Source organism: Fukomys damarensis, unplaced genomic scaffold, assembly GCF_012274545.1.
Source record: "Fukomys damarensis isolate Sample0158 unplaced genomic scaffold, DMR_v1.0_HiC HiC_scaffold_1, whole genome shotgun sequence".
NCBI lineage: Eukaryota > Metazoa > Chordata > Mammalia > Rodentia > Bathyergidae > Fukomys > Fukomys damarensis.
Genome location: NW_022900913.1, coordinates 32832274 through 32858192, shown reverse-complemented (window position 1 = coordinate 32858192; position 25919 = coordinate 32832274). Strand labels below are relative to the sequence as shown.

The window sequence follows — 25919 nt, the reverse complement described above, 5'->3', positions numbered from 1 at the left end:
CTGGAACATTCTAAGCATAGTCATGCCTGAAGGCCACTACACTGAATCTCCGGTGCTTTTTCCCAGATGTCTGGATGATTCAATCCCTCACCACACTGAGGTCCAGAATATCAGAGAGGCTTTCACTGTCTTTCTGATGGCCCTACACCCACGTTTCCCTGGAATGTGAGAAGCCCCAGGCGGACAGTGGCTTTCTGTTGCAAGAACTGAGTAGAGAGGTGCCTGGGGTACCATGAGGCTCAGTAAATTCTTGAATTAATTCATTCTTCTGGCAATAATGATACTTTGAACATATGGAATACTTTTAACCGTCTTCAAACTATTGCATGGTTATTATTTTCATTTTATAGTTATAATACTTGTATGACTTAGATATTATTTATTTTTCAATGACAGCCTGAATTCCTTAGAGATTAAGTATTCTGATCAAAGTGAGTGGAAAATGAAAAGCAAAATCACGCTAAGTCTGCGTATCCTGCCTCTAGACCTCTTTTTTCTTTTACTAAATTTTCTAGCAAATACTTTTATTGCTCATAACAAAAAGTAAGTATTTTACTCTCAGTGTTGAGTACTAGAAATGTATTCCTAAGAGTGTAACTTTCAGAGCACAAAAGCAAAGAAATTTAATCACAGTTGTCATTTATTGTAAACAAACAAAGCTTGGGAACCTATTTTTGAGAACATAAATGAGAGCTCTGTTTCTAAAACAGGTTTAGATTTTGTTTTTATTTCAGTCAGAGTTCTGAATTCTGAAGGGATAAAAGGAATCATTAATGATATTGTTAGAAATTTTGTGAATAATTTTCTGATTTATTGTAATCTTTCTGGTGGCACAAGTATCATGGAGATCTTGAATGCTGTTTTATTTTACTTTTTATGAAGAGAAATTATAAAAAATTAAAGTTTATTAATCTTACTTATGTTAGACTAAATGTGGTACTAAAAGCTAATAAATGAAAAAGTTTCTTTAAAATATCCTTCCTTGGGGAAAATTTTTGAGATAATTTTCAGCAAAATTAAAAAGTATGTGGAAGTATTCCTTTGTTAGGATAATTCATAATTGACAATATTTTCAGCTGGTTTGATTCCTTTTCATTCCTAAAAGTTTGTCATTCTTTTATAATTTATTTTAGCATATACTCAAACTAATAATTTGCCAAAATTTGTTTGGGAAATAAGTGCCTTAAAAAAACAAAAGAGAGAAATTCTGGGAGGTTGGAGGTACGGCTGGATAGTAGAGTGTATTTAGCATGTGCATGACACTGGTCCCCAGCACCACAAAAATATAAAAAGTAGAAATTCTCACATTTTGCTTTTTTATTTTTCCCTTATGATGGAAATCCCTGCAAAAAATAAAATCTTACCATGTAGAAAGAAAATATGTAACAGTGCAAAAGCCAGTAAATCTCTTAAATATATCTACATTCTGCTTAAACTCTGAGTTTATGTGCCTGAACATCCATGCTTTTTTAAAATGGAAAGAAAACTAATGCTAAAAGAAGCTTTGTAAGGTACCACACCAATTCATGGGTAGAAAGAAAATGATTCCTCATTCATGGTGGTTAGAGATGGCAGGATGCAAACTTCACAGAGAAAAGAAATATTCAGTATAATTATATTTTTGTTTCATATTGAATAAAATAGATATAAGATCTCAAGTCAATGGAGATTATTTTCAGGGAAATAATTTCTATATCCAGTGTCTCATTTGCCTAGTGTTTCCCTGAAAACTGTCCCTGTGATCACAAACTCTTGCTGCATCTTCATATGAAGGGCATTTCTAGTAGTAAATGTTTTCTACATTAGCTGTGCCTCTCCACTGAAATTCTGTGTGGACCACTGGAGTCTGCAGAGCAGGTACTATATCAAGGCTAAACTTATCACCTGAGGATAAATCCTGTGTGAGTAGTCTTACACTGCCTTGTTATTTTGTTTACCTTGGTTTTCTTTCTTCAGTACATTCCATTTTTCTTTTCTTTGCACCACACTGATCATCACGGTGAAGTGACAGTCATGTATTTTGTAGTAGTGTTCCCCAGTATTTCATATCTATGTGGTGTGTGTGTGTGTGTGTGTGTGTGTGTGTGTGTGTGTGTGTGTAGAAAATATTCCTCTTGATTTAAGCATTAAGATGGATGGAGGGAAGTAAGGAGTGAGGGATAGAAACTGTTAGGCATTCTTTGATATTTTAGCAAGTTATGAGAGAGCCCTGCCACTGGCTTCTTTGTTTTAGCAAAGTGTTAAACATTCCCTTGCCACATTTTGCCCTTATAGCCCTTCCTTTCAGCAGATTATGACAATGCTTGAAGATTAGGAATGAGCAGGTGGAAGAGGTAAAATAACTGTAATTTACTTTGTTTCTGTTTCTCCTTTTAAATTTGTATATTGTCTCCTACAGTACTGAGGTGTTCCTGCTTCTTCCTTGTTCATTCCTTTACCTATCTCTAGAGTTTTGTGAGCCCCTTCATGTACTTCTGTTAGCTATGCTTCTCCTGTGAGCGCGAGTTGCTGGGAATGTACAAGTACACATGTGAGAACTAGAAACTTAGTCATGTGGTACTTTATAGCTCCAGCTCTCAGAACTGCTTGAATCAGAAATGCAGTATTCAGGTTTTCCAGTGCTCTACTCATTGCTATAGCTGCAAAGCTGAATGGTCACAGTGCTTAGCAAACTCAGGGTCTATTGCTAGGTGGTGGGTGGTCAGTGATAACAGCATCCCATGTAGCGTGAAAAGGAAGAACAAGACCAGGGTCATGGGAATGAGACACTAGATAGATACATTGGAAAAGATTTCTCAGGGCAGATGATACCAGAGCCAAGTCCTAAAGAACAAAAAGCATGTTGCAGATTGAATTTGAGGTGACAGAATCTGAGATAGTGTGTGTTCCAGGTAGCAAAAAACATGAACAAAACCGTGAAGGCTTAGTTCTTTTAGAAACAACCAATTTCCAGAAATTGTGTCTTCTCTGTAGTTGATCTTAGGGATTTTTCAGAGAAGGTGCTTGAAAGGCAAAAAATACCACAGTCACATTAGGAAGTACTTAACAGAAAAGATAAGCTTGAAAATAAGGTTTCATATAAAGCAACATCTTAAATGCTCAGCTGCCTCAGGTGAATGAAATGTTAACATCAAATGGAAAAATCACTCTGCTATATGGCAAAAACACAGCTGGTTATTTGGGATTGAGTTCACTATGATAACATGAAACTACTCACTGTTATGTTAGCAAGGGGATTTATCATTATTTAACCAGAGCTGCTCATTATCACAGAATGTAGGGCCATAATTCCATTCAGGCAGCTAAAGAATTAAAGAGAGATCACAATGAAACAAGTAAGAGAAAGTACCAAGACCTTAAACCATTTAACAACTAAATGACAAAGTACTGAAAATACATATGTGAAATCTATATGTATTGACCAAGCAAAGGAAAAGATAGAGCAGGTGGATTTAGGTGTTCACCAAGGTTATCATGATATTCAAAATGACAACATGTTGAAATCAGGAGTCCTCAATACTAGTTGAAGAGTTTTTAATGACACACATTGTTATTCTGCCTTTTCTGAGATTTCTAATTGGTGAAGGAAAGAAAGATACAGAATAAGGATGAACAAGACCTTATAACCCTGGATTTTTGTACATCGATTCAAACTCCTCTACTTTATTTTATTTTCAGTACATTTAATCTGATTCTCATAATAATCATGTAAGAAGAAGGCAACTGAAGAAGAAACTAAGATTTAAGAGACCACAGGACTATTAAAGGGAAAAGTCCTGGTCTTTGGATTCCTCCTATAGTATTCTTTGTTGCTACACTGTACTGCCTTTCTTTAATAGGACTTATTTTTAAATATTAAGAACCCAGCAATTGTTCCTCCTTCGTGAATCACTAATATATGCAGCTGCTATGTACAGTATGAGGCTCAGCCCAGTGTGGTTAGAATAAAGTGCTAAAGTGGGAGTTAGTCATATTGTGGCTTCATAGCTAACTCATTGTTGAATGTTGAAACAGTGACATTTTTAATTTTCTGAGTTCCATTTTCTTTCTTAATTTTTTGATCTCTGTTATGTCTTGGAGCTAAATATGAATGGAATCATCTAGCTACATTGTTTTAACTGCAATAATACACTTGGTGCCAGTTTCCTAGGCAAGCCATATGGTTGCCTCCAAATATATGTTGTGTTTTCATTAGTTTTGTGAATCTCAGGAATTATGTTTGGCCATTTTCTGCGTAGTTCTATCAGATTTTATGTAAGAACTTATAAGTTCATACAGAATTCCATTTTAGGTTGTAGTAATGTTAAACATAAGTTATATAAATAATACCAGCTAACATCTATACTGAGTGCTGGACAGTTGGATTTCATTTAAGCTGAGGAATGACCCTGAGAATTAAGGTGGATAAGGAATCACGAGTACATGGATCTTGCACAGCTAGTGTTATACATGGATCTTCAGCTCCAGCCCACACTCTTCAGCACTATGATATATTATGTATTCAGAAAATGATCTGTAAAGGTCTCTGTTAGTAGGGTGCCGTTAATACTGTCAGTTGAAATTCATGATTCCCCCTAAAATAGAGTTGGTTGTTCATTAAAATCCAACTGGCTGCTTTCGCACCAGATGAAGATCTTGCTCTCAAATGAGAACAAATTAAGAGCTCCCTATAGAAAATGTTCTTCACAGGCCTCTAGATTATTCTTTGTTTGAAGTCAGCCTTGGAATTCATTGTGACGTGCCTTATTTTAATTATTTTAATTGTAAGAAGAACTGACAACTGTAGAAATTCAAATATTCATCATTAATTTCAGCTTTTTATTTGGGTTATGTGATGTGCAAAATTTGAAATCTTGAATGGAAAATAAAAAATGAAATAAAAGTGATGTTCTCCTTTTAAACATAAATTTTCTTGTGGGGCAAGATGCAGGATATATATATATATATATATATATATATATATATATATATATATGTATATCACCACTTTTGACTAAATTAAAGTGATAGATTTTAAAATTTAGATTTTAAAAAATCCATCAAAGATTTCCAGTATCCTTTCCCACTTTCCCATTCATTCTTTGATGAATACGTTCATCCATAAACTACTGAATGGCTTTTATGCCTTGCACCACCTTAAGTACACTAGAATGTTTAGGTTACTAGTATGCTACAGTTGACAAGTTATGAGGAATAAAATCTTAACTAAACCTAGTTGCCGGAAATTCATATCTGACAATATACTTGGTCTGATTCCAGGGGAGAGGGATAAACTAGGTAACAAATTCATGTTTAAACTGGTGAAATTTAAAAAGTAGCTCACTCATAGTCATAAGAAAATGATCTGAAGATCATATAATCAGAATTAATATTTTGATTGTATTCCACAGATCTGCCTTTAGGGCCACTTTTATAGTCAGGGTAGGTGGGGCTGAGGGAGGAATTTAGTGGGTGAAAACCTGTTTTCTTTTATTAATCCCCTTTTTATCTTTGAAGAAAGGGAACTGTGACCAAAGGAAACAGAAAGAAATGTGCATTTAGACAAGCTCACACATTTTACTGAGGAGCAAACTGAAATCCATCAAAACTGTAGAAGGAGCTGTATAAAAAAGTAAATATAATTATAATATGCTACACTATTGGTCCCGGCAGTGATCAGTTTTACACAGTCATTAAGCCTCACAGTGATGTAAAAAAAATTTTTTTTGAGACATTCTCATTAAATTGTCCAGGCTGGCCAGGAACTTGGAATTTTCCTGTCTGTACCTCCCGAGTAGATAGAATTATGGGCATGCACCACCACCCCAGGTGTCTTGGTCCTTTTTAATTCAGTGTTTCTATTTAGCAATTCTAGATTGTTGCCACAACTGGGGCAAGCTGTGGAGACCAGCACCCTTCTGTCTACCCTACTTCACTGTGGTAGTCCTTAGGAAAAAAATGTAAATTCTGACAATGGAATTAACTACCAGGTGTGACATGTCCTTATTGGAAGAGTTGAAAATGATAAAGGCAGGCTTAGGGTGACATTTATAAGAGTATTAAATCCTCATCTACCCCAAGAGAACAGTAATTAAGGTCTAAATTTAATTACTCAAGAAATAAGTAGCGTGCTGAACATAATATTTAAAATGTGGATATTAGAAGAAATTTGCTTTTAAAATTGAAGTGTATTTCCTATTAAGAAGGAAGTTAAGGCACTGTTTCTGTGTATCTGTTTTGCAACAAAAAAATTAATATTTTTTTAGACATTTGTGTTCAACATATGTTTCCTCTCCTTGAAAGGCTTGGTCATATTTTTCAAAATCATTCTCTTGAAGGGAAAATAAGCAGGATATTAGAAGTGAATTTTTACATTAGGTTATACAAATTAAGAGGCTTGAGAGGTCAGGTATGCAGCATAGCATTTCTCAAATAAAACATATGTAACTTGGACTGTTCATTTGGCACCCTCTAAATTATTTCAGGGACAGAAACTGTCTCTAGAACAAGTAGAAAGATGACTGTGCAAAGATTTTGAAACATCTGTATTTTGAAGACAATTTTTTTTTATTTGCCCTATACTTATACCTGTTCTAAATAAGAATTGCTCCTTAACTACTATTTTTGATGGTTCTAATGTCTTTAAAACAGGGAAATGCACATAAAATCATGGAAAAATGTACATTACCACTGACTGGAAAGCAATGTGTCAACCGCATTATTACAGAAAAGGTAAAGTGCCTTTCTCTTTTATTTCCTCTAATATCTAGCACATTTTACAATTTTTTATTACCTTCTGAAAGTGAATTATGTCAGTAGTCATAGGAATAATTTAGTTTGTGGATAGAATAAATAGGAAAATTCATTTAATGTTTCTAAATGTAGAATTTTTCATGTGCAACTCTCTGGAAATACACATATACACAACAAAATGGAACTATCCTTGGAGACTTTGACACTGTGATATATCAGAGAATAATTTTATTGATTCTTCTACTTTAAGATATTAAACTGGAATATATATATATATATAGATAGATAGATAGATAGATATATAGATAGATAGATATAGATATAGATATATTTCTTATTTTTTCTTTGCTTTCCAAATCAGGAGTACAAATTGTTGGGTTTCATGTTAGAAAACTCAGTCAAAATTGAGTTTTAATCATGCAGGTGTAAATTGCAGTATAGGCTTGACAACAAGCTAAGTTTACAGTTTCTTGTATGCTTTCTGCCTAACATTTCAGATCCTCTCTAGATTTTTCCTCTGAGGTAGAAAGTGTTGACCAGTGTTACAAATGGAAGCTGCTTAGATCAGAGTGGCATTGTGGACAGTGTCTACAGTTACCTTTCTATCCCAGACTTGAGTTAGGATGTTGGAATGTCATAATTCCTGTAAGTCAGTGGGAAGGAGACATTTTAATGACTTAAGGACCTACTTATTTGGAAATAGGACAGAACAGCCCTTGATCTTGTTTTCTTAACTAAAGTAGTAGTCTTGCTAAGGATAATTCTGGCCATATTCTTTCCATGTCTGATTTTCATCTTCTTTCGTGTAAGCCTTTACCCTCTCCTTGTCTCCTGTGTATCTTTCTCTCATTCCTAGTTTAGTGCTTTTGCCAACAAGACATCCCACTCCCTTTTGTGACCCTTCAAATTTTACCTATCCTTCAATCCTCGGGCAGGTTCCACTTTTGTCACAAAGAGGTTTTACACCACCTTAGCAGACAACAGTTTCACCCTCAGAGTGAACCACCATTCACTTTGGCACTTACTACCTATGTTTTCTTATGATGTGACTATATTAGTCAGCTTTCTGTTGCTGGTAGCAAATACCTGACATGTATAACTTCAAAGAGAAAATGGGTTCATTGGCTCACGGTTTCAGAAGCTTCAGTCTGTGGTTGTCTGAGGTCAAGGTAGAACGATCATGGTAGGAGAGCATTGCAGAAGAAATCAGTTCAATTCATGGCATCCAGGAAGCAGAGAGCAGAGGAAGAGCCCCAGAGAGGAAGGGAGCCGGGTGTGAGATACAATCCTCAGGGCTGTGCCTCCATGAGCCACCCAGACACACTCAGGAGTGTGCTTTACTAGTGTCTCAAGCCAATTAAGTTAACCAGCAAGATTAACTTCAACAAGTTACACTGTTATTTATATTTACTAGCATTTTAAAAGCTTTTGTACCCTTTCTAACCATCTATGTTGTTGATTTATTCATTTGCTCTTTTTATAAGTACTTTTAAGCACTTTGAAGGAGACTGTTCCCAACAGTTGGATACAAAAAGGTGGAAGGCATTCTTCAGAGGGTTAGATGGATTTCAAGCATCCAACATGACCAGCATTTAGAGTAATAAACACCACAGAGGACACACTAGAGATGCTTACCATATTCTAAGTTAGAACCTAAAGGAAAGCTATCTGGCAGCCTGGGGAACAGTACCACAGAAAACTTTTAAGTACTATACATCATATGCAAGGTTTTGACATGTTTCGCAAAAACTCGCATAGTTTGTACCCTTTTTTCTCAGGTCGCAGTTTCTTTTTTCTCCCTTGACATTCTCCACTTCAGCCGATGCTTTGAGATATGTTGCATTCTCCCCTGGACCTTGTTCTTCAGGAACTTTGCCTGTTCTGAATCTCTTCTGAATCATTGTTCTCACCCCATCCATCTGGTAATTCCTGCTGATCTTTCACTTCAGCTAACATTTGTTATTTTCACCCCTCTGGCAAGTATTCATTATCACTCTATAAGTCTTCTGGATGCTTCCCTGAATACTTGTCCTTATCCTAACTTAGCACTGACAACCGTATCGAAATAGCCCTGAAGGTCTGCCTGTTTCACTGATAGTTCTAAATCCAACACTAAACACAGTGCCTAACCCATTCTCTATAAATACTCATTAAATAAATGTACCATACTTTTCTTGTTGAGAAAGCTGATAGATGGAGTTGTGGGCCTTGAAAGCCAAACAGGGATTTTATAAGTTAAAAAATAAATAAATAAATAAACCCAAAAGATCTTCCAAGTTAAAAGAAGAAAATAGGTAAAATCACAGAGGAGTTAGGAAAGCATGGCCTGTTCTAGGACCTGCAAGTGGCAATTTGGAACAAGGGCACACTGAGAGTCTAAAGGCTAAGGTAGAAAAGACAAGGGGCTGGGTAATGAAGAAGTATGGATAAATTGTTAAGGAATATAGTCCTTATCAGAAAGGGAGTGGGGAGCCCTTCTTTGACTTTTACTAGTTAGGGGAATGATTGATTAGTTTTTTTTTTTTTTTTTAAACACTGGCATTTTGGTAGAGGGAGAAGTGATGAGACAGAGTCCAGTTAGAAGGATCCACGACTGGTAAAAGCAAAAAATTCAAGATGCTAATTCACACAGCAGAAAGAAAGATTTGAATGAGATTTAGGAGACAAATTTAACCTGATTTAATGATGAGTAGGGCACAGATGTTATAACTAAGATGGAGATGATTCTCAAAGTTTCTACCTACAGCAGGAAACTTGTTGACCTGTTGTATTAACTAACCCACAGCTACCACACACGGGCCCCCGAGGACCTGACACGTTTTAAAAAGGGCTGTGTTCTTCATTCGTCAAGATTGCTTTCTCGTCATTTCTGTGGTCTCCCACTGCAAGGAATATTTCATCAAGTGCACATGAGATTCATGCTCAGTATTTGCAGTTCTATGGGGTATAATACATTGGGTCCTGAGAACCTATTGGTAGTAAATACGGTACCACTTTTTTCCTGTGTCAAAGCACTAACTTAAGTTTTTATAGAGTTTTTACTGTTTTTAAGTGTGGTCACAAAGATAACTATTCAATGTGAGCAACAGATGGAACAGGAAGTCCCATTTTTCTTGCTCCTATGAGTCTGGCTTGATTTTCATTCTTAGTATGTTGCCTTAAGTTTTAATGGCAAAACTAGAAAAGAGTCAAGATATTAAATGCCTTTTCAAGTCCTTCCTCCATAGTCAAGCTATACCAGTTGGCACTGCCATCACCTGAGACAAAGGGCCAGAATCTCAATGGAATGTTTAAGGGGAAGTTGGCCTCCTCACAGTTGACCTAAATCTATCTTCTCCCCTTGGGAGTTGTGTGTTTGCATTAGACTTTAAAGGGGAATTTTTATCAGTTGATGTGTCTTTCAGGGCCAGCTCACCTATTATTTTTTAATTGCTTTCAGACACTTCAGAGTACCTACTTTTGTTTCCTATAATTCTTTATCCAGCAGCAATTTTTTTTTTTTTTTTTTTTTTTTTGGTACCGGGGATTGAACTTGGGTCCTTGTGCTTGCAAGGCAGGCCACCGAACCGCTGAGCTAGATCCTGGCCCTCAGTAACATTTATAAACTTCATATTTCATCATCACTGTTTCTCTTTTCAGTTATCCCCTGGATCCCTCACTTTCTTTGTTCTTTTTTTTTTATTCCTCTTCAAGTCATTTTTAATCACCTTGTTGACATTTCACCAAAAGTGTTAGAATTAGGAAAAGGAGAGTAGATTTTAAAAATTGACTGCAGTAATAATAAACTGCCACCAGTAGCCAATACTCAGTTATTTTTCTGGCATCGACAGTGTTCCACAACTAATTGCTGATGAGTGAGTTGACATTTATTTATAACAGTTATAGTTGACTTTTTTTCATTGCTGATTTTCAGAATCTTTTGTGCTATTAAATAATTGTTGTGATGGAAGTTGTCATTGTTATTTCCTTGACTCCACAGGCTGTGTTTGACGTGGACAAGAAGAAAGGCCTGACTCTGATTGAGCTCTGGGAAGGCATGACAGTAGATGACATAAAAAAGAGCACTGGGTGTGATTTTGCAGTAAGTGTTTCTGTGAGCAAATCCAGCTTCTTGTGTGTATCACAGGCTCAATGAATGAGTGTTTTCAAGACATGAACCATTAATTTGTGATCATTTTGGGAAGTGACCTTTGTGGTGAACAGAAGTGGAAGGAAAGAAGCCTCCAGTAGAGAGAAGATGGGAGCAGGAGTAGTGTTCTGACTCACAGCCTGACCTTGGCTCAGGAGTCAAAAATGGGGGAGGAGTCACAGAAGCATCTGGAAACAGAAGGGCAAGCTTGTTCTCTAAGGCATTTCCATGGTGTGCCACGCAGTCCTCTTCTTTGAGTATATGTCTTATTGGTTAAACTTGATTAACCAAAAATGTAAACAAGACATGGAGACATGATGCTTCCTTTAGTTTGATACTCATTTATGACAGATGACTCAGCCCTCTTGGTTAACTAAAAGTAAAAGCAATATATCTCTGAAATAGTGGAAGAAAGATTAGATTCTTAGATAGTTTTAAAAGATGCAATCTGCTAATTAAAATGAAATGTAATAAGAAAATACATTAATGTTGTAGCTATCCTTGGAGAAACATTCAACAAAAATTATTTGAAAAGTCATGCATAAGTTTCATACATAACTTCCTGTATACCTATGTGCCTGGCTTGTACCTATCTGTGTATAACAGATTTCTTTAAAACAATTTTGTTGCATAATTCATTATCCACATAATAACTGTTCCTATTACTGTACCTAGGTCTTTGTCTATTAACCTTTTCTGAATTTCCCTTAGGAAAAAAGAGGTCCCCTTATAATGTCTTGCTTGAAAAACACATATTTAATTAGTGTTTCAGTATCCTGCATGAGGGGTGTTATTTATACTCCATGATTTCTTATTCCAGTGATAAAATCAAATCTATCAGCTGTTCTTTATTTTGGTTATTTTTTTATATAAAAAGTTTACTCTCTTTGTCAGGTAATATTTCTGAGAATTTTCCATTGTCTGTTGCAAAAGAGAATAAAAAACAACACCCTCATTATCTAATTCTTTGTTATGCCAGTAAGTCAGGAATTAAAAGGATGTTCTTGCTTTGTTTTCACATAAAAAGTGCCATTTTTCATATCTTCGTAGTTTGAAAAATAACTCCATGGTTTGGATTCCAATACCATCCCATCTTTTTATTATTAGTTCTTTCTGATACCTAAAAATTGTATGTATTTATGGGTACTATGTGATGTTTCAATACATATATACATTGTATAATACTCAAATCAGAGTAATCAAATCTGTCTCCTTGATTGTTTATTTATTTGTGGTGGAAGCATTCAAAATCCTTTCTTCCAGATTTTTGAAGTGAACATTACATTATTATTTTCTATAGTCACCTGACTGTGCAAGAACAGTTAAAGAACCTCTTCCTGCTATCTAAATGTAATGCAGTATCCATTGATCAACCTCTTCCTATCTTCCCCTTGTCCCTACTCTCCCTATCTCCAGTTCTATCTCAACTTCTACAGAATTAAGATTTTTTTTTATATTCCATGTACAAGTGAAATTATGCAGAACTTGTCTTTCTGTGCCTGGCTTATCTTAACATATTGACCTCCAGTTTCATCTGTGTTTTCTTAAATGGTAGCAATCCTTTTTTATAGCTAAATAATATTCTACTGTGTATATGTACCATTTTCTTTATTCATCAGTTGATGGATGCTTACTTTGTTTCCATTGGATTCTTAGTTTGTTTCCATTTCTTGACTGTTATGACTATGGGAATGCAGATGATACTTCCATGACTGATTCAATTTCCTTTGGATGTCTGATTTTTTTCTAAGTTTTTGAGGTACCTACATGCTGTTTTCCATAGTGGCTTTACTAATTTACATTACCACAAATGGTGTTCTTTTTCCTCTACATTTTTGCAAGCACTTGTTCTCTTTTGTCTTTTCATGCTTGATCTTAGCCAAAAGGCTGATTATTTTTGTTTTTCTGAGAGTAACCAATCTAACCCGAATGGGAGGATGTCTCATTCTGATTTCGATTTGCATTTCTTTGACTAGTACTTGAACATTTTTCATATACCTTTTAACCATTTGCATATATTACTTGGAGAAATGTCTATTTAAGTCTTGCCTATTCTATTTGGATTATTCAGGATTTTGTTTTGCTTTGTTCCTATTGAGTTTAGTTCTGTATATATTCTAAGTAATAAACTTTTTTCAGGTGTATAGTTTACAAATATTTTCTCCCATTCTGTGGGAGAATGTCTTCACTCTGTTGTTTCCTTTGATGTGCAGAAGGTTTTTTGTCTGCTATGTTCTCATTTGTCTACCTTCAGTTTTGTGTTCTTTGCCTTTGGGCATTATCCAAACATTTTTTTTTAAAAAAAAATCCTTGCTTATTTCAATGTCCTGAGGCATGTTTTCTTCTTGTAGTTGCATACATCATTTCAGGTCTTATAAACACACACACACACACACACACACACACACACACACACACACACACATGAACACACGTCTTTAATCAGGTCAAATTGAGTTTTATAATTGGATGAGAGTCCAGTTTATGGGGTCAGGTTCATTCTCTCATATATAATGTAAACATATGTAAATATATTTCTTCCAGTATAATTTATTGAAAAAACTGACCTTTTTCTAATTGATGTTCTTAACACCTTTGCTCAAAGATCAGTTGACTATAAATTCATGGGTTTACTTTTAGTATCTATGCTCTGATCTATTGGTCAAGTTGGGTTCCTGTTTTGCACTTTTTGTTCAACATGACATTGACTATTAGAGGTCTTTTTTGTTTTGTTTTTGTGATTTTATATGAATTTTAGGATTTTTTAAGTTCTTTGAACAATTGCACTTAATATGTAGATCACTTTGATAATATGAACATTTTAACAATATTGATTCTTTCAATCTGTGAATTCCATTCTTTTTGTGTTCACTCTAATTTCTTTTATTAGTGTTTATAGCTTTCATCTGTTAATGAACATTTGGGTTACTTCCCCTGTTGGCCATTGTGAATAGTGATGCTATGAACATGATTGTATAAATATATCCTGCTTTGAAATTTTGGGGGTATGTATTTAAAAATAGAATTGCTGAATCATATGATAATTCTAGTTTTAATTTTTTGAGGAAGTTCTGTTGTTTTCCACAATGGCTATAACATTTACATCATAACTGTGCACAAAGAATTCCAGTTTCTTCACATCCTCATTAATGCTTGTTATTTTAATGGTAGCCACCCTAATAGTCAGAATCATTATTTCATTTTGCTTTGATTTGCTTTTCTATTGTGTTTTCTGACATTCAGCATCTTTTTATATGTCTCTTAGCCAATTATGTATCTTCTTTGGTGAGTTGTCTATTCAGTTGCTCACTTTTAAATCAAGTTGTTCATTTTGTGTGAGCTTGTAGGTGTTCCTTGTATATTCTGGGTGTTAATCTCCTTGTTAGACACATGATTTGAAAATATTTCTTCCCATTCTATAGGCTGTTTTTTCCTTCTGTTGATTGTTTCCTGTGGCAAGCAAAAGCTTTTAAGCTTGAGATTGCTTCTAGCATTCTTTTTTAGCATGTTTTCAAAACTGACTGAGAGAAGTCCCAAATATTTGTCAACTAATAATTCTTTCTCATATCACATATCCTCATTGTGAATCTGTGACAAGCTAATTAAAATGTCAAATTCCTTTATTTTGTTTCTACTTATGTTATTCATTGTGTTACTTGATAGGCCAAAATAGAAAGGGGAAAGATGACATTCCATTACTTAAATTCCATTATCTGTAAAATATCCCTTTTCAGTGAGTAGTAAATTCAGTTGATTATTTTCCTTTTCTGATAAACACTTAAATTCTGATAAATGCTTAAGTTATATTAAATTTACCATAACTGTCTACAAACCTTTTTGGAAACAATATTTTTTGTTTTTACTCAAAATTAAAAATGAATTTAATCAGTGTTTGAACATCATACAGTAAAATAAATAAACTTCCACAAATTGTCGGTCTACTATGATTGTTAAATACCCAGTGCATATTGAACTATGAAATATGAAAAAAATAGAACTAACTGGTACAGTTTTTATGTCCTAAAGTCTTGGTCTTATTCTTCAAGCAGAAGTACACCTACTCTACCAGCAACAAATATTTAAACAAAAACATTCCAAAAGAAACTAGCTACAGACATTCTTTGCCACATTCAATAAATTTATCCTCTCAATATTTATGATGAACTGGCATTATACCAGAATTAAGCAATGTGTTATTGGGATATCAGTTGGCTGAAAAGACAAGAAGACAATTGACTTACTCTCTACACCTGTAGATCACGTTGGCAGGATAATGTGCTTTGGCTTTTACAGACTTACAGTGCTGATGGGACTGTGGGAGAATAGAATGAGAAGTGGTGGTTTAATAGACATTTTTCATTACAAAATAGATAAGCCAAGTCAGTCTTTATAAAGCTTCGTCTCCTTTTCCAATAAAAGTTAATTTCTAAATTGATGATATGAATGATATTAAGAGCTCAAAATAGGGCTGACATGGCAAGGAAAAGGGTCAGATGTTTCATTTGAAAAATTAAGGTGTCCAGTTTCCTTTTAAAGGAAATGCTCTAGGTATCTATTGGAAATGGTCTGCTTTTAAAGAAGAATAATTGTATTTCAATTAATTATTTACACAGATGCTCTTTTGTTAAACATGAAAAAAATGGCTGTGAGACATACATATTTAAATGCAAAGAGCTGATGTGTCCTGTATTCTTAATACATTTGAAAGTCTATGTGTATGGAACATTTCTTTGTCTCTTGCTATATGTCTGCTCTTGGAACTGGCAAGACTTAATGCATTGTCATTTATCCTAAACTGTATACCAAGCTTTACTGTTAGCCTTTATTCACCCTTTCAGTAGAAAATGTTGGTTTATTCTTAGTCATTTTTAGTTCAAAACTGGAAGAAAGGTCATTAACTCTTGACATTGTGAAGAATTAATACAGCAGTTATTTATACATGAACCAAAAATATCATCAGAGGCAATTACCTCCTCTCTTAATTTTTAATACTGACTTAACCATTCTTAAAAACATTTATTGTAGTTACCTGAAGTTTATCTAATCATGCATTCATTCATTTATTAATTTTACAAAATACTAATTGTTTATCCTGAAAAGCAAAGTGCTAATTTGGCCCATTCCCATTGCCACATCAAAAAGTACCTAAATTTTAATACTTCATTTGTCTCCTGTTTCTGAAATTTCTGATAAGATTTATCAGTGATCATTTGTCTTTTCATTAATACATTTCCCGGTAATTGAAAGATTACATCAGTTGCAAATCTTGTATTTTGAGGATTTGGAAACTTCTTCCTTGACTGAGGTCTCAGAGTTGCCAATCTCAGAGAGCAGTAATACATCCAGTGGAGGCCTCGCCTATCGGGACCCCTTCCTTGTCTCACTCCGCTCCTGCTCTGCCCCTTTTTTATTGACAGCCCCAGTCATCATTAATTTAGGAGGCGCAATGCAAGAAGGTTAAGAATGACTAAGAACTCAAATGTTCTCAGACCAGCTGTGTCTTGGTGTTTCAGAATGAAAACTATTATAAGCAAATATTGTAAGCAAACTTTGTTATGCCTCTGACGGCCTTCTATGGACAGAGGCAGGGCTTACGGAAGGTCTTTGGATCATGGAGGTGCCATCCTCATCAGTGTAATCATCTATTGATAAGTTCAGCAGCTAAGTGTCTATTGAAAAGGAGCCTGTTCAGAAGAGGCAAGTCACTGGGGAAGGGTGTATCTCCCTCTTGGCTCCTTGCATAGTTCTTGATACTATGGTTGCCTTGGTTGCCTTGCCACGGGCAGATTTGCTCTGCTGTGCTCCTCTGCTATGCCATTTCTGCCCCAGATCTCACTGACTATGAACAGTAAATGTAAATCAAAGTAAACCTCTCCTCATTTCAGTTGTGGATGCTGGTTTTTACGTCCTAGCAAGGAGGAAATTGACTAAGACAGCACTGTTTATGGCAAGGCTGCTTATTGTCTGTCTCATTCAAGTTTAGAAATTCAAAGATGTATATGAGGTGATTAAAAATATTATTTTTAATAATTTGATTTTTTTCTTTCTTTTACCAGGTTTCACCAAAACTTATACCAATGCAGCAGATCACGACTTGAAATGTGAAACAGACATTTGTTTTTCATTTAAAACATAGGATTTAATTGAAAGGACATCAGGATCACAATTATATATTTAACAAGATGTTTTTGATACATTTTCTTTTAGTGTTTCGGAACTTGTACAACTACATAGACTTTGTTCTCTCAAGCATGTTATGACATTTTAATGAAAACAAAAGAAAAGTATTTATGCTTACCTTGTTTCCTAAGTGCTGAGAAGGTTGTCCTTACCATTGGTGCTCAAATGGATATACTCTTACCTTTATTTTGTATGGTGTGTATGCTAAATTATATGCAGTATCCACTAAGGTGGGCCCTAGCAGGAGTTTCACTGAATTATGACTTAATAGTCCTAAAAGAAAAATAACCTGTATATGAATTTTTTATTAGGAGGAAGGATCTCTTAATGATTAACCTTCAACCTTTTCTGATTTTTTTTTTTTAGAGGCTCTGATTTTGTGATTGCTTCTTATCTCCCTAGGTTATCCCCCTCCTCCCATTCTTTTTGTAGCTAAATAGAAACCCAAGAAGACAAGCAGAAGTGTCTCTGGGTAGAAAGGTAACTGGTTTGTGAAAGAAACAAGACGGGATAGGCTGGATTGGTGCTAAAATCTCACCAAAAAGTTGCCTTTATCCAACCATCTATTTGTGCTTCACCAAAATCTAAGTTAAATATAAGAAGGGGGCTGGAAACCTAACCAACTTGAATAGTTTTCAGATTTTAAAACAATATAGTATTTCTTTAGATCCAGAAAGATCCTTAAGATTCTTTCACTGTTGCTGAGGTCCAGCGGTCTACTTGTGCTCACTTGTTAATTACTCACAGAAGGTCTGTGAATAATTAATTTATCATTAGTCCTTAGTCACAATGACAGCAGAGTTCACAGATATAAAAATAACAGATACTTAATTTTTAGGCTCGCATTTCTATTCAGAAAAATTCTAAATATTGAAGGACTTTCTACGGAATAGTGTTTTTGAGGTTTGTTTTGTTTTGTGCTTTTGCCTAGGCTACTTATTTCCTGAAGTACTTCTAATTTAGCCTTATCTAGGTAGAGGAAATAATGATGGGCAAGACCTGGATTTGAAGAATCGGTGAACTTTTAGTGTCGGTACTGGATTTGGTGGCTTAGATTTGTAAGAAGTGTTTTCTCTAGGATATCCTCAACGCCAGACAGTTATTGGGGCAGGGGAGCACTTCAGAACCATCTTGGGTATCAAATAAGAGAAAGTGTAAGCCCTCTGAAGGCACACTGGCCAGATGGTCTTTGGACAAAAGTAGGCATACTACAATGTAATAATATAACATTATCTTGGCATTCAGTATAGGAATGTGTGCTTATTTTAGATGATAGTTGTGATTGAAACTCATTCCTCTTCAAGTATAGCTATAGTCATGTATAATATTCAAGGGAAAAGAGGCTTTTTATGAGTACCACACCCTATATATAAAATAGCTTTTCTGGCTAGCTACATGGTTGAAAATACATGCTCCCAGTACTAGTAAAAAAAGAAAAAAGAAAAAAAATTTATTGCTATGTACATGGTACATGAGAGTAATATATCTATATTAGAGTTATAATTTGAAAAAAATGTTTTGATTGTTGTATGTTCAAAGTTACTTTCTTATCATTCCAGTTGTTACTTTAACATGTGATTCCGAGAATATTCTAAACATTGGCAAAATCCAAGTTAATAACTTAATATTCATGATGAAATTGTGCTGAGATGTAAACAAATGCATTAAGAAATACAATAAAGATTCAATTGATAGAGATCAGTGCGTTCCTGGTACTTTTTCTCCCTTGGGAGTGGTGTGATTTAACATGGAAACAATGCAACAGAGATTGTTAGACTAGCCAACAATAAAGTCAGTACACTTTACCACTTCTAATCAGGTTGTTGCTTTTCTTTTTATCTTACCAAAGAAAAGATATTATCTTTCTAGAAAGAACAAACAAAACATTATCTAAATGAATTCTGTACCTTGCTCCTTATAAAAAACCAGTCACACATCCGTTAAAGTTGATTAAGCCTTCATATGTTAATATTTTTGGCTTTTATCTACTGTTTTTCTTTATGAAACAAATTAATTTCCCAGTGGCTTGTTATGGTACATTTTGAAATTGTTTCCTGCTAATCTGACCAGCATCCATGTTTCCTCTCTAGTAATAGACCCCTTCTCTGGCCAGAGGGGTGGCAGTTTCCCAGGATCTACAGGGAAATGTACCCAGGGTCGGTACATTATGTGGAATGTACCACGCTATTTCTCTCACATTTGAAAAATGGAGACAAGAGACAAGTCAATTTTGTTATTCCTCTCTGGTCACAGAGCCATAAGAATATGAGTCTGATACCAACACCTACTTTCCCCACTATACAAATGCATGTGCACACACACGTGCCTGCACACACACTACACACACACACACACACACACACACACCAACTGAGCTCCGTTTGGAAAGAAACAGAAACAAAAATACACAGAGCTGTAGGGAGAGTGCAACACTGTGTTACTTAGGCTCCTGCTTCTGGGTATGTCTACTGGAAACTTCCTTCCGACAGTGCCTGTACATGAGCTCACAAATTTTCTTTTGCTTGAACTGGGTTTTTGTCACCTGCAACCACAGAAGGAAAATATACAGCTTTTGTAACTTTCTGTTCTAAAAGGAGTCTAGCCTCCTACAAAAGTTATACATTGTATGAAGAAAATTGCTTTTGCCTGGGCCTGGAGAACATATATAAGAACATTTCTGGGTGTTACCAGTGGGTAGAAAGGTTGGTGGAGGATTTCTTTCTTCTGCAATTTCAGTGTATTCACAAGTTTGATTATTGTCCCATTGGAAGCACAGGCAAATAATCAATGGATGGGATTTTTTTGACACTAAGTTCCCTTTTCTTGTATGGTCTTGAATTTATTAAATTTTTTCCAGTTTTTTTTAAATGGGTAGAGTACTGTTTTCAAATGTAGTTCTAAAAGATGTAATTAATACATTTGATTGTAAAAAGAATTATGGATCTTTAAAGGTCTGTACCATAATATTATCTTGGAGCAAAATTGTCCATTGATCCTGTCCTTTTAATTCTCAGTGTCTGTAATGCCTTCCATTGAAGGGTATGCTGAATATCAAACTAGGTGTAAGCATAAATACCAATAAATATAATGTGACCTGAATCCATGTCTGTGTGACATATGTGAAGTCTTCTGCCTCCCTTAAGTTAGATGTATCTGAGTTAAAAAATCCTAACTCACTTGTGGATTACATATGTAGCAATTTATTTGAGAAAGATGTCTACAGCAATCCAGGTAACTAACTGATAAGACAATTCCTTAGTCACAATAAAATACAAATCATGTTTGATTTTCAAGGCTAAATATGCTTGATGGCCCTTTTATAAAAGACTTCAGGCAATTATATCCTAGCTCTTTTTAGCATGATATTCAGCCAGATATTTCCAAATCAGTGTACAGTGGTAGGCCTTTGTTGTAAATGTGTACATTTGTGTAACAATTACTATCCCATGGTAAGGTTCTAAATATTTTTTTAATTAAATTATAAATTAAAAACAAGTGATTTTAGGCCAGGTGTTAAAGATTTCCCCTCAAGCTTGTCAAGTAAGACCTTTGAGGAAGATGCAGGGGGAAAAAAAGGTAGAATCCAGAAGACTGCAACAAAGAAAGCCTCCAAAAATCACATATTTGTTTGACACTTTATAATTTATAAAACATCGACAGTATTCTAACTAGTTATTTGATTTTCACAATAACCTGCCAGGGAGACATTATTACTTCCATTAAAATTAACTTGATTATTCTGAGAAAAGTAATGTCCACCAGTTCTTTAATCAAATTAGCCTTTGAAGGCTAATGTTGAATTTTGCCAACTTAGTTAATGAGATGTGAATTAAATCACCTGAATAGAACTAGATTTGTTATTCTCTGGTAAGCTGTAAAACAAAGTCCAAGCCCTTTAAATCTAATGGAACATATATTCAAATTTTGTTCTCTCTGTCCACAAGCTCTTGTACACAGTTTTTAAGGAAATCAGTAGCTGTTGAAGCAAAATGATGATTTCATCCACAAGACAAAAGGCCCCTGTGGATGACTCTTAGTTACCAAAGTTTGCTTCCAGTAAGAGGCCCTGTGTTGGTAGCCACAGGTAAGAAAGCTCACTTGACACCATCAGGAAAGACTAGCAAGTATTCTTTTATCCTTATAGATGAGTAGCTTTCTGGAATTCAAACACTTTGATATTAACCTTTACCAATGCTCAAAGGTGGAGTTGTATGTCAGACTCATTCTGTTGAGCTACACAGATAAGGCTGGTGCTGGCAGTCTGAAATGTTACTGATGACATGGATAGAGGATCACCCAGTAAAATTAAATGCTGTTCCCATCACCAAGAAAGACAGGATCCCCCATATATTTTGTGAAGATCTACTTTCTATTTATCTCCTATTTTTCTCTTTATATTTTTTAGTTTCTCATATAAGAAACCCTGCGGCATTTAAGCATGTATGCCTGACTTATTTCACTTAATATTATGCCTCAAGTTTTATCTATTTACCTACAGATGCCTGTTTATCTTTCTTGATGGCGCAGTAGTACTCTATTGTGTAAACATACATGTTTTTTTAATGCCCTTTTTTCTGTCTTCTCATTTTCCCACTAATTCCACTCTGTCTTAGTCTTTGTGTGATCTAGCGACTATTGGATTTGTTTCCCATGTTCTCTTGTTTTTAAAGAGTTTTTCATTAACTGATCACTAAACACAACCTTGTCTTCCAGATCTGCCACTGTCCTCATATCAGTCACTTCTACTGCCCTTTATTTCAATCATATTTTTAATCGTCTGGACTTCCTGAAACTTTTATATAGATTCCCATTGTTTCTATGCTTGGAATTTATGCTTTGCATCCTTTCCTTGGCTCCCCTAGACTTTTATTAGTTTATTGTCTAGACTCACTGATATTTGTTTCATCTGGATCATTATTTGTTTAGTTATATTTTCTTCAAATTCACCAAGCACCTTGATCTGTTTTGTTATCTCCATTGTTGCTAATATTCTTTCAGATTTTTCTGCAGTGTGGCTTTTGATTTCCTCTCCCTCAAAGCCCGCTGAGGGAGTTGGAAGTTTTTAAATCATTTTGTTTGCTTTTTTCCTCATGTTTCTTTCTTTTTCTTTTTCTGTTACTGGGTTTGCTGGCTAATTATAGTGGGTAGTTTTGTTTCAGAGATATCCTCTGGATGTGGCTATTGAACTTTGCTTCTGCCTCAGAACCCAGCTACTTTTATTATTTGGGAGGGGAGGCTGTAATTTATTTAACCCAGTACCTGGTTCTTTGAGAATGGACTCCAGTATTTGTGACCCCTGTGCAATCCAGATATTGGCATATAACACAAACCAATTGACAGAACAACCATGTCATCTTGGATATAGTAATAAAATCAGCAACAACGATAGCATCAAATATAAACTGGATACAGGAAAACCACTCATTAAGAGCCACTCATGAATCATCTTTAACCAAATCATAGGTTTGATTATACTTTAATTTTAGTATAGACACGAAGGTAATGCATATATCAACCTACAGTAAATCAGACCACTGGATATAAGCAGCAGTGCAGGAGCTCAAGCAAACCACTGGAACGCACTCCATTACCCTCAGATCCACCCCTCTCTGATGGTTACCAACACTAAATCTGGCCTCACACCACAGAATGAAGATCAAATCATTTTCTTAGCCTGAGCATGAGTTTCTCAGGATATCTATATCTAGCCCTTGCCCTTTTTAAATCTGTCTCCTAAGACTGTCTCTCTCCCAGCATTATTTTGTTTTTGTTTTTGTTTTGTTACCAGGAATCGAATGTGAGCCACCCTTACTCTTGCAAGGCAGGCGGCAGAACCACTGAGCCAAATCCCCGGCCCTCACCTAGTCTTTCTGATAGGGTAACACATCAGTCCTTGAGTGAAACTCTCCTCGGGGATATTGCTCACATTTGAAATCAGGTCAGTCATTGAGCTGTCACCTCTACTGCCCTTTGCTGTGGAAAGAACTAAGGTTCAGAGCCAGCTGGGAGTAGGTACTTTGATCCTGGCAAGTGAGGCGCCTCTCATCCTTTTTGCATGACACGAGTCGAGCTTTGAAGGACTTTCTGAATAATGTAACTTCTCATTTAAGAGTTTTTTTTTTTTAAAACGTACTTACATCTGGTGTGAAAAACTATGATAGTACATAAGATCCTAATGAGATAATTGACCATGTGAAATAGGAAGAAAAGGACTAAAGGTTTAGGGAAAGTGGGAAGGGTAGGGGAAAGGTGATAAAGGAAAAGAGAAAATATGAGAAAATGAAAAAATGAAAAAATGGAAATAAAGTGTTTGTAAATGGGCCGGGGAGGAGGGGGGTGAAGGGAGGGCACGGACAAGGGAATAAAAATGAGAACCAAGACCTGTCATGTAAAGGTACAAGATCCCAATAATGAATGTAATTGTACTGTATACCTAAAATGTACCAATAAACTCAATAAAAGAAAAAAAAACGTACTTGCAAGTACACAGTACTGATTGCATAGGAAAAGGTCTTTAGAGATCTTTAGAAACCAACCTTACAGATAAGAAAGAGTAATGTGCTAGTGTGTATATGCTTAAAAGAACTCTTTAAAGCAATGAAAATGTTTATTTGGTTATCTTTCCATCATAATTTACATTCTAGGTATGTCTCTGTATGTCTCCTATCCTCCCTTCCCCACTGCCATCTTTTGTGTACCCCCAACATCTATGTTAGGCCTATATAAGCTACTATATCTGTGAAAAAAATTTAAAATATTGTAAAGACATTAAACATATTACAGACACTCAAATGCATAAAAAAAGATGTAAAAGGCTAAAATCATTGGGAGATGTACTTTTATGGAGCCAGTAGTATCAAACTCCATGTGATACTGCCAAAGAGTAAACAGTGTCATTTAGGATGAATTGTGATTGCCTTGGAGAAAGCTCAGGAAGACAAAGTATTAAAAATCAGTAAAACTAAGGGGAAAGAATAAAATGTCATAGAATATTTAACTTGCAGAAGAGAAGTTAAAAGAGTAATTTTGTAAAATTTAAAGAATGCTATGTACAATGCATGAAGCAGGTCCTATGTCTAAAACAAAAGAAGTGAGGACTGAGGAATTTTAGATGTTGTTTTAGTTACTTCCTTGTTGCTGGGACAAAATACCAGGCACCCACAAGTTAATGGAGGAAAGTTTTATTTTAGTTCACAGTTTGTAGAGGTTTCATCCTATTGTTGGCTGGCTCAAAGGCAAAGCAGTATGGCAGAGGAGAAACAGTCCATGGCATGGAAGGCACAACGCGGTGAAGCAACAGTGTTAAGCCTTCCTTTCCTTTTAATTCCATCCATGCTATCAGCCTATTGGTTGGTGTTACCCACACCCATGGTGGGCTTTCCCATATGCACACTCCAAACTATGCTAAACCAGTCAAATAATTTAGTTATCATGTACCCTTAATTCATATTTGTATATCCTACATCCAGATACCTCTGAAAAGCCCCATGAGTGCAGGAGGATTTTGGGGGACATCCAGATACAAAACATAACACATATGGAGCAGCTTTCCCTAGCAAGAAGATTTTAAAGAACAGGAATTAAATTATGCTTCCTTCCTTCCTTCTTTCCTTCCTTCCCTCCTCCATTTCTGTATTCCTCCCTTCCTTCTTTCTTTATTTTACATATTGCATATTATTTAGATATATAGCATGATGTTTATATATTAGTAAGAGGTGAAGGAAGAAGAGAGACAGGAAAGGTATTGTGTAGTCTGATTTATACAACTTTCTGGAATTTAGCATTCCTGACATCTGATATTCAAGTATATTACTAATAGTTTTCGTAGACTTATGAACTTTCTGATTATCTCCAGAATCATATCAGCAAATGATTGGCAAACAACAGATGCTCAAATTTTTAACAAATGGGTGAATGGAGTGGATGAACTGATGAAAAAGAATCCAGTAGCATAGGAAATACTCATGCACAATTTAGTTTGTCTTTTCAAAATTTTTAGTTCCAAATAATGACAGCAAATAATGTACCTGTTTGGAGGATGTATTAGTAAAATATCTTTATCTGTCTCTCCTCCTTTCTCTATTCCTTCTTTCTAATTTCTCTTTGACAGATATTTATCAAGTACTTTATCAGTCAAAAGTCCAGTCAGAAGACAGAAAGTACATAACAAGTTGAGCAGAAAGAGTTAAATATAAAGGATGATTGACTGTAACAGGGGATTAGGGTGATGAAGATCTAGACCTAATGAGAAGCTTATGACTGTGGCTCATTGGATAACATAAAAATTCCTATGGCATTGTGGCGGTCCAGCCGTCACAACACGAACATGCCTGAGTCGGGGAGTGAGGATTGAGAAAGGAAAGAACACTCAAACCTGAGCGGAGACGAAGAGAAGTCTGATTTATTTCACAGAAACAGCTCCTTTTATAGGTTCACATCAACAGGAAGCACCAAGCAACTATTTGTATCTTTTATGCAAAGACCGGATTGTCTGACTCTTTGCAAAGAACATCAGATCTTTGGCTGTCTCCTTGAGTTTCTTCCGTTGCAGCAACAAGTTTAACAAGCAGAGTCCTAGAATGTTACAGATTGTATCAATGCCTTGAGTGTAGAGGTGAAGAAGTTTCCTTTTAAATGTCAAACTCCTAGAGGGCCACGGCCGGGCTCCCACATATCCCCCTTTTTATTATATTTAGAGCAAGGACTTTCCCAGCTCAGCAGAAAGACTGTGCCTGTCTTAGGTGAGAAATGTCCAGAGAAATCCCTTACCCGTCATCAAGCCATGAGAATTCTGATACTCATGCTCTGTCTTAGGTTGGATATTTCTCTACACTTCTCTTACCCGTCTTTGACTACCAGCCTCTGCAGGGGTTAGATC

The 25919-nt window shown here is 35.5% G+C and overlaps 1 protein-coding gene across 1 annotated transcript in view; it reads left to right on the top strand.

Annotated features, from left to right (window-relative positions):
- The window catches only part of Oxct1 (3-oxoacid CoA-transferase 1), a 119621-nt gene extending 101556 nt beyond the window's left edge, over positions 1-18065 (top strand). The window contains exons 15-17 of the mRNA XM_033761347.1: positions 6631-6711; positions 10712-10813; positions 16918-18065. Coding sequence (XP_033617238.1) covers positions 6631-6711; positions 10712-10813; positions 16918-16959 — 225 coding nt within the window. The 3' untranslated portion in view covers positions 16960-18065. The remainder of the gene's footprint in view (positions 1-6630; positions 6712-10711; positions 10814-16917) is intronic.
- The last annotated feature ends 7854 nt before the right edge of the window (positions 18066-25919 follow it).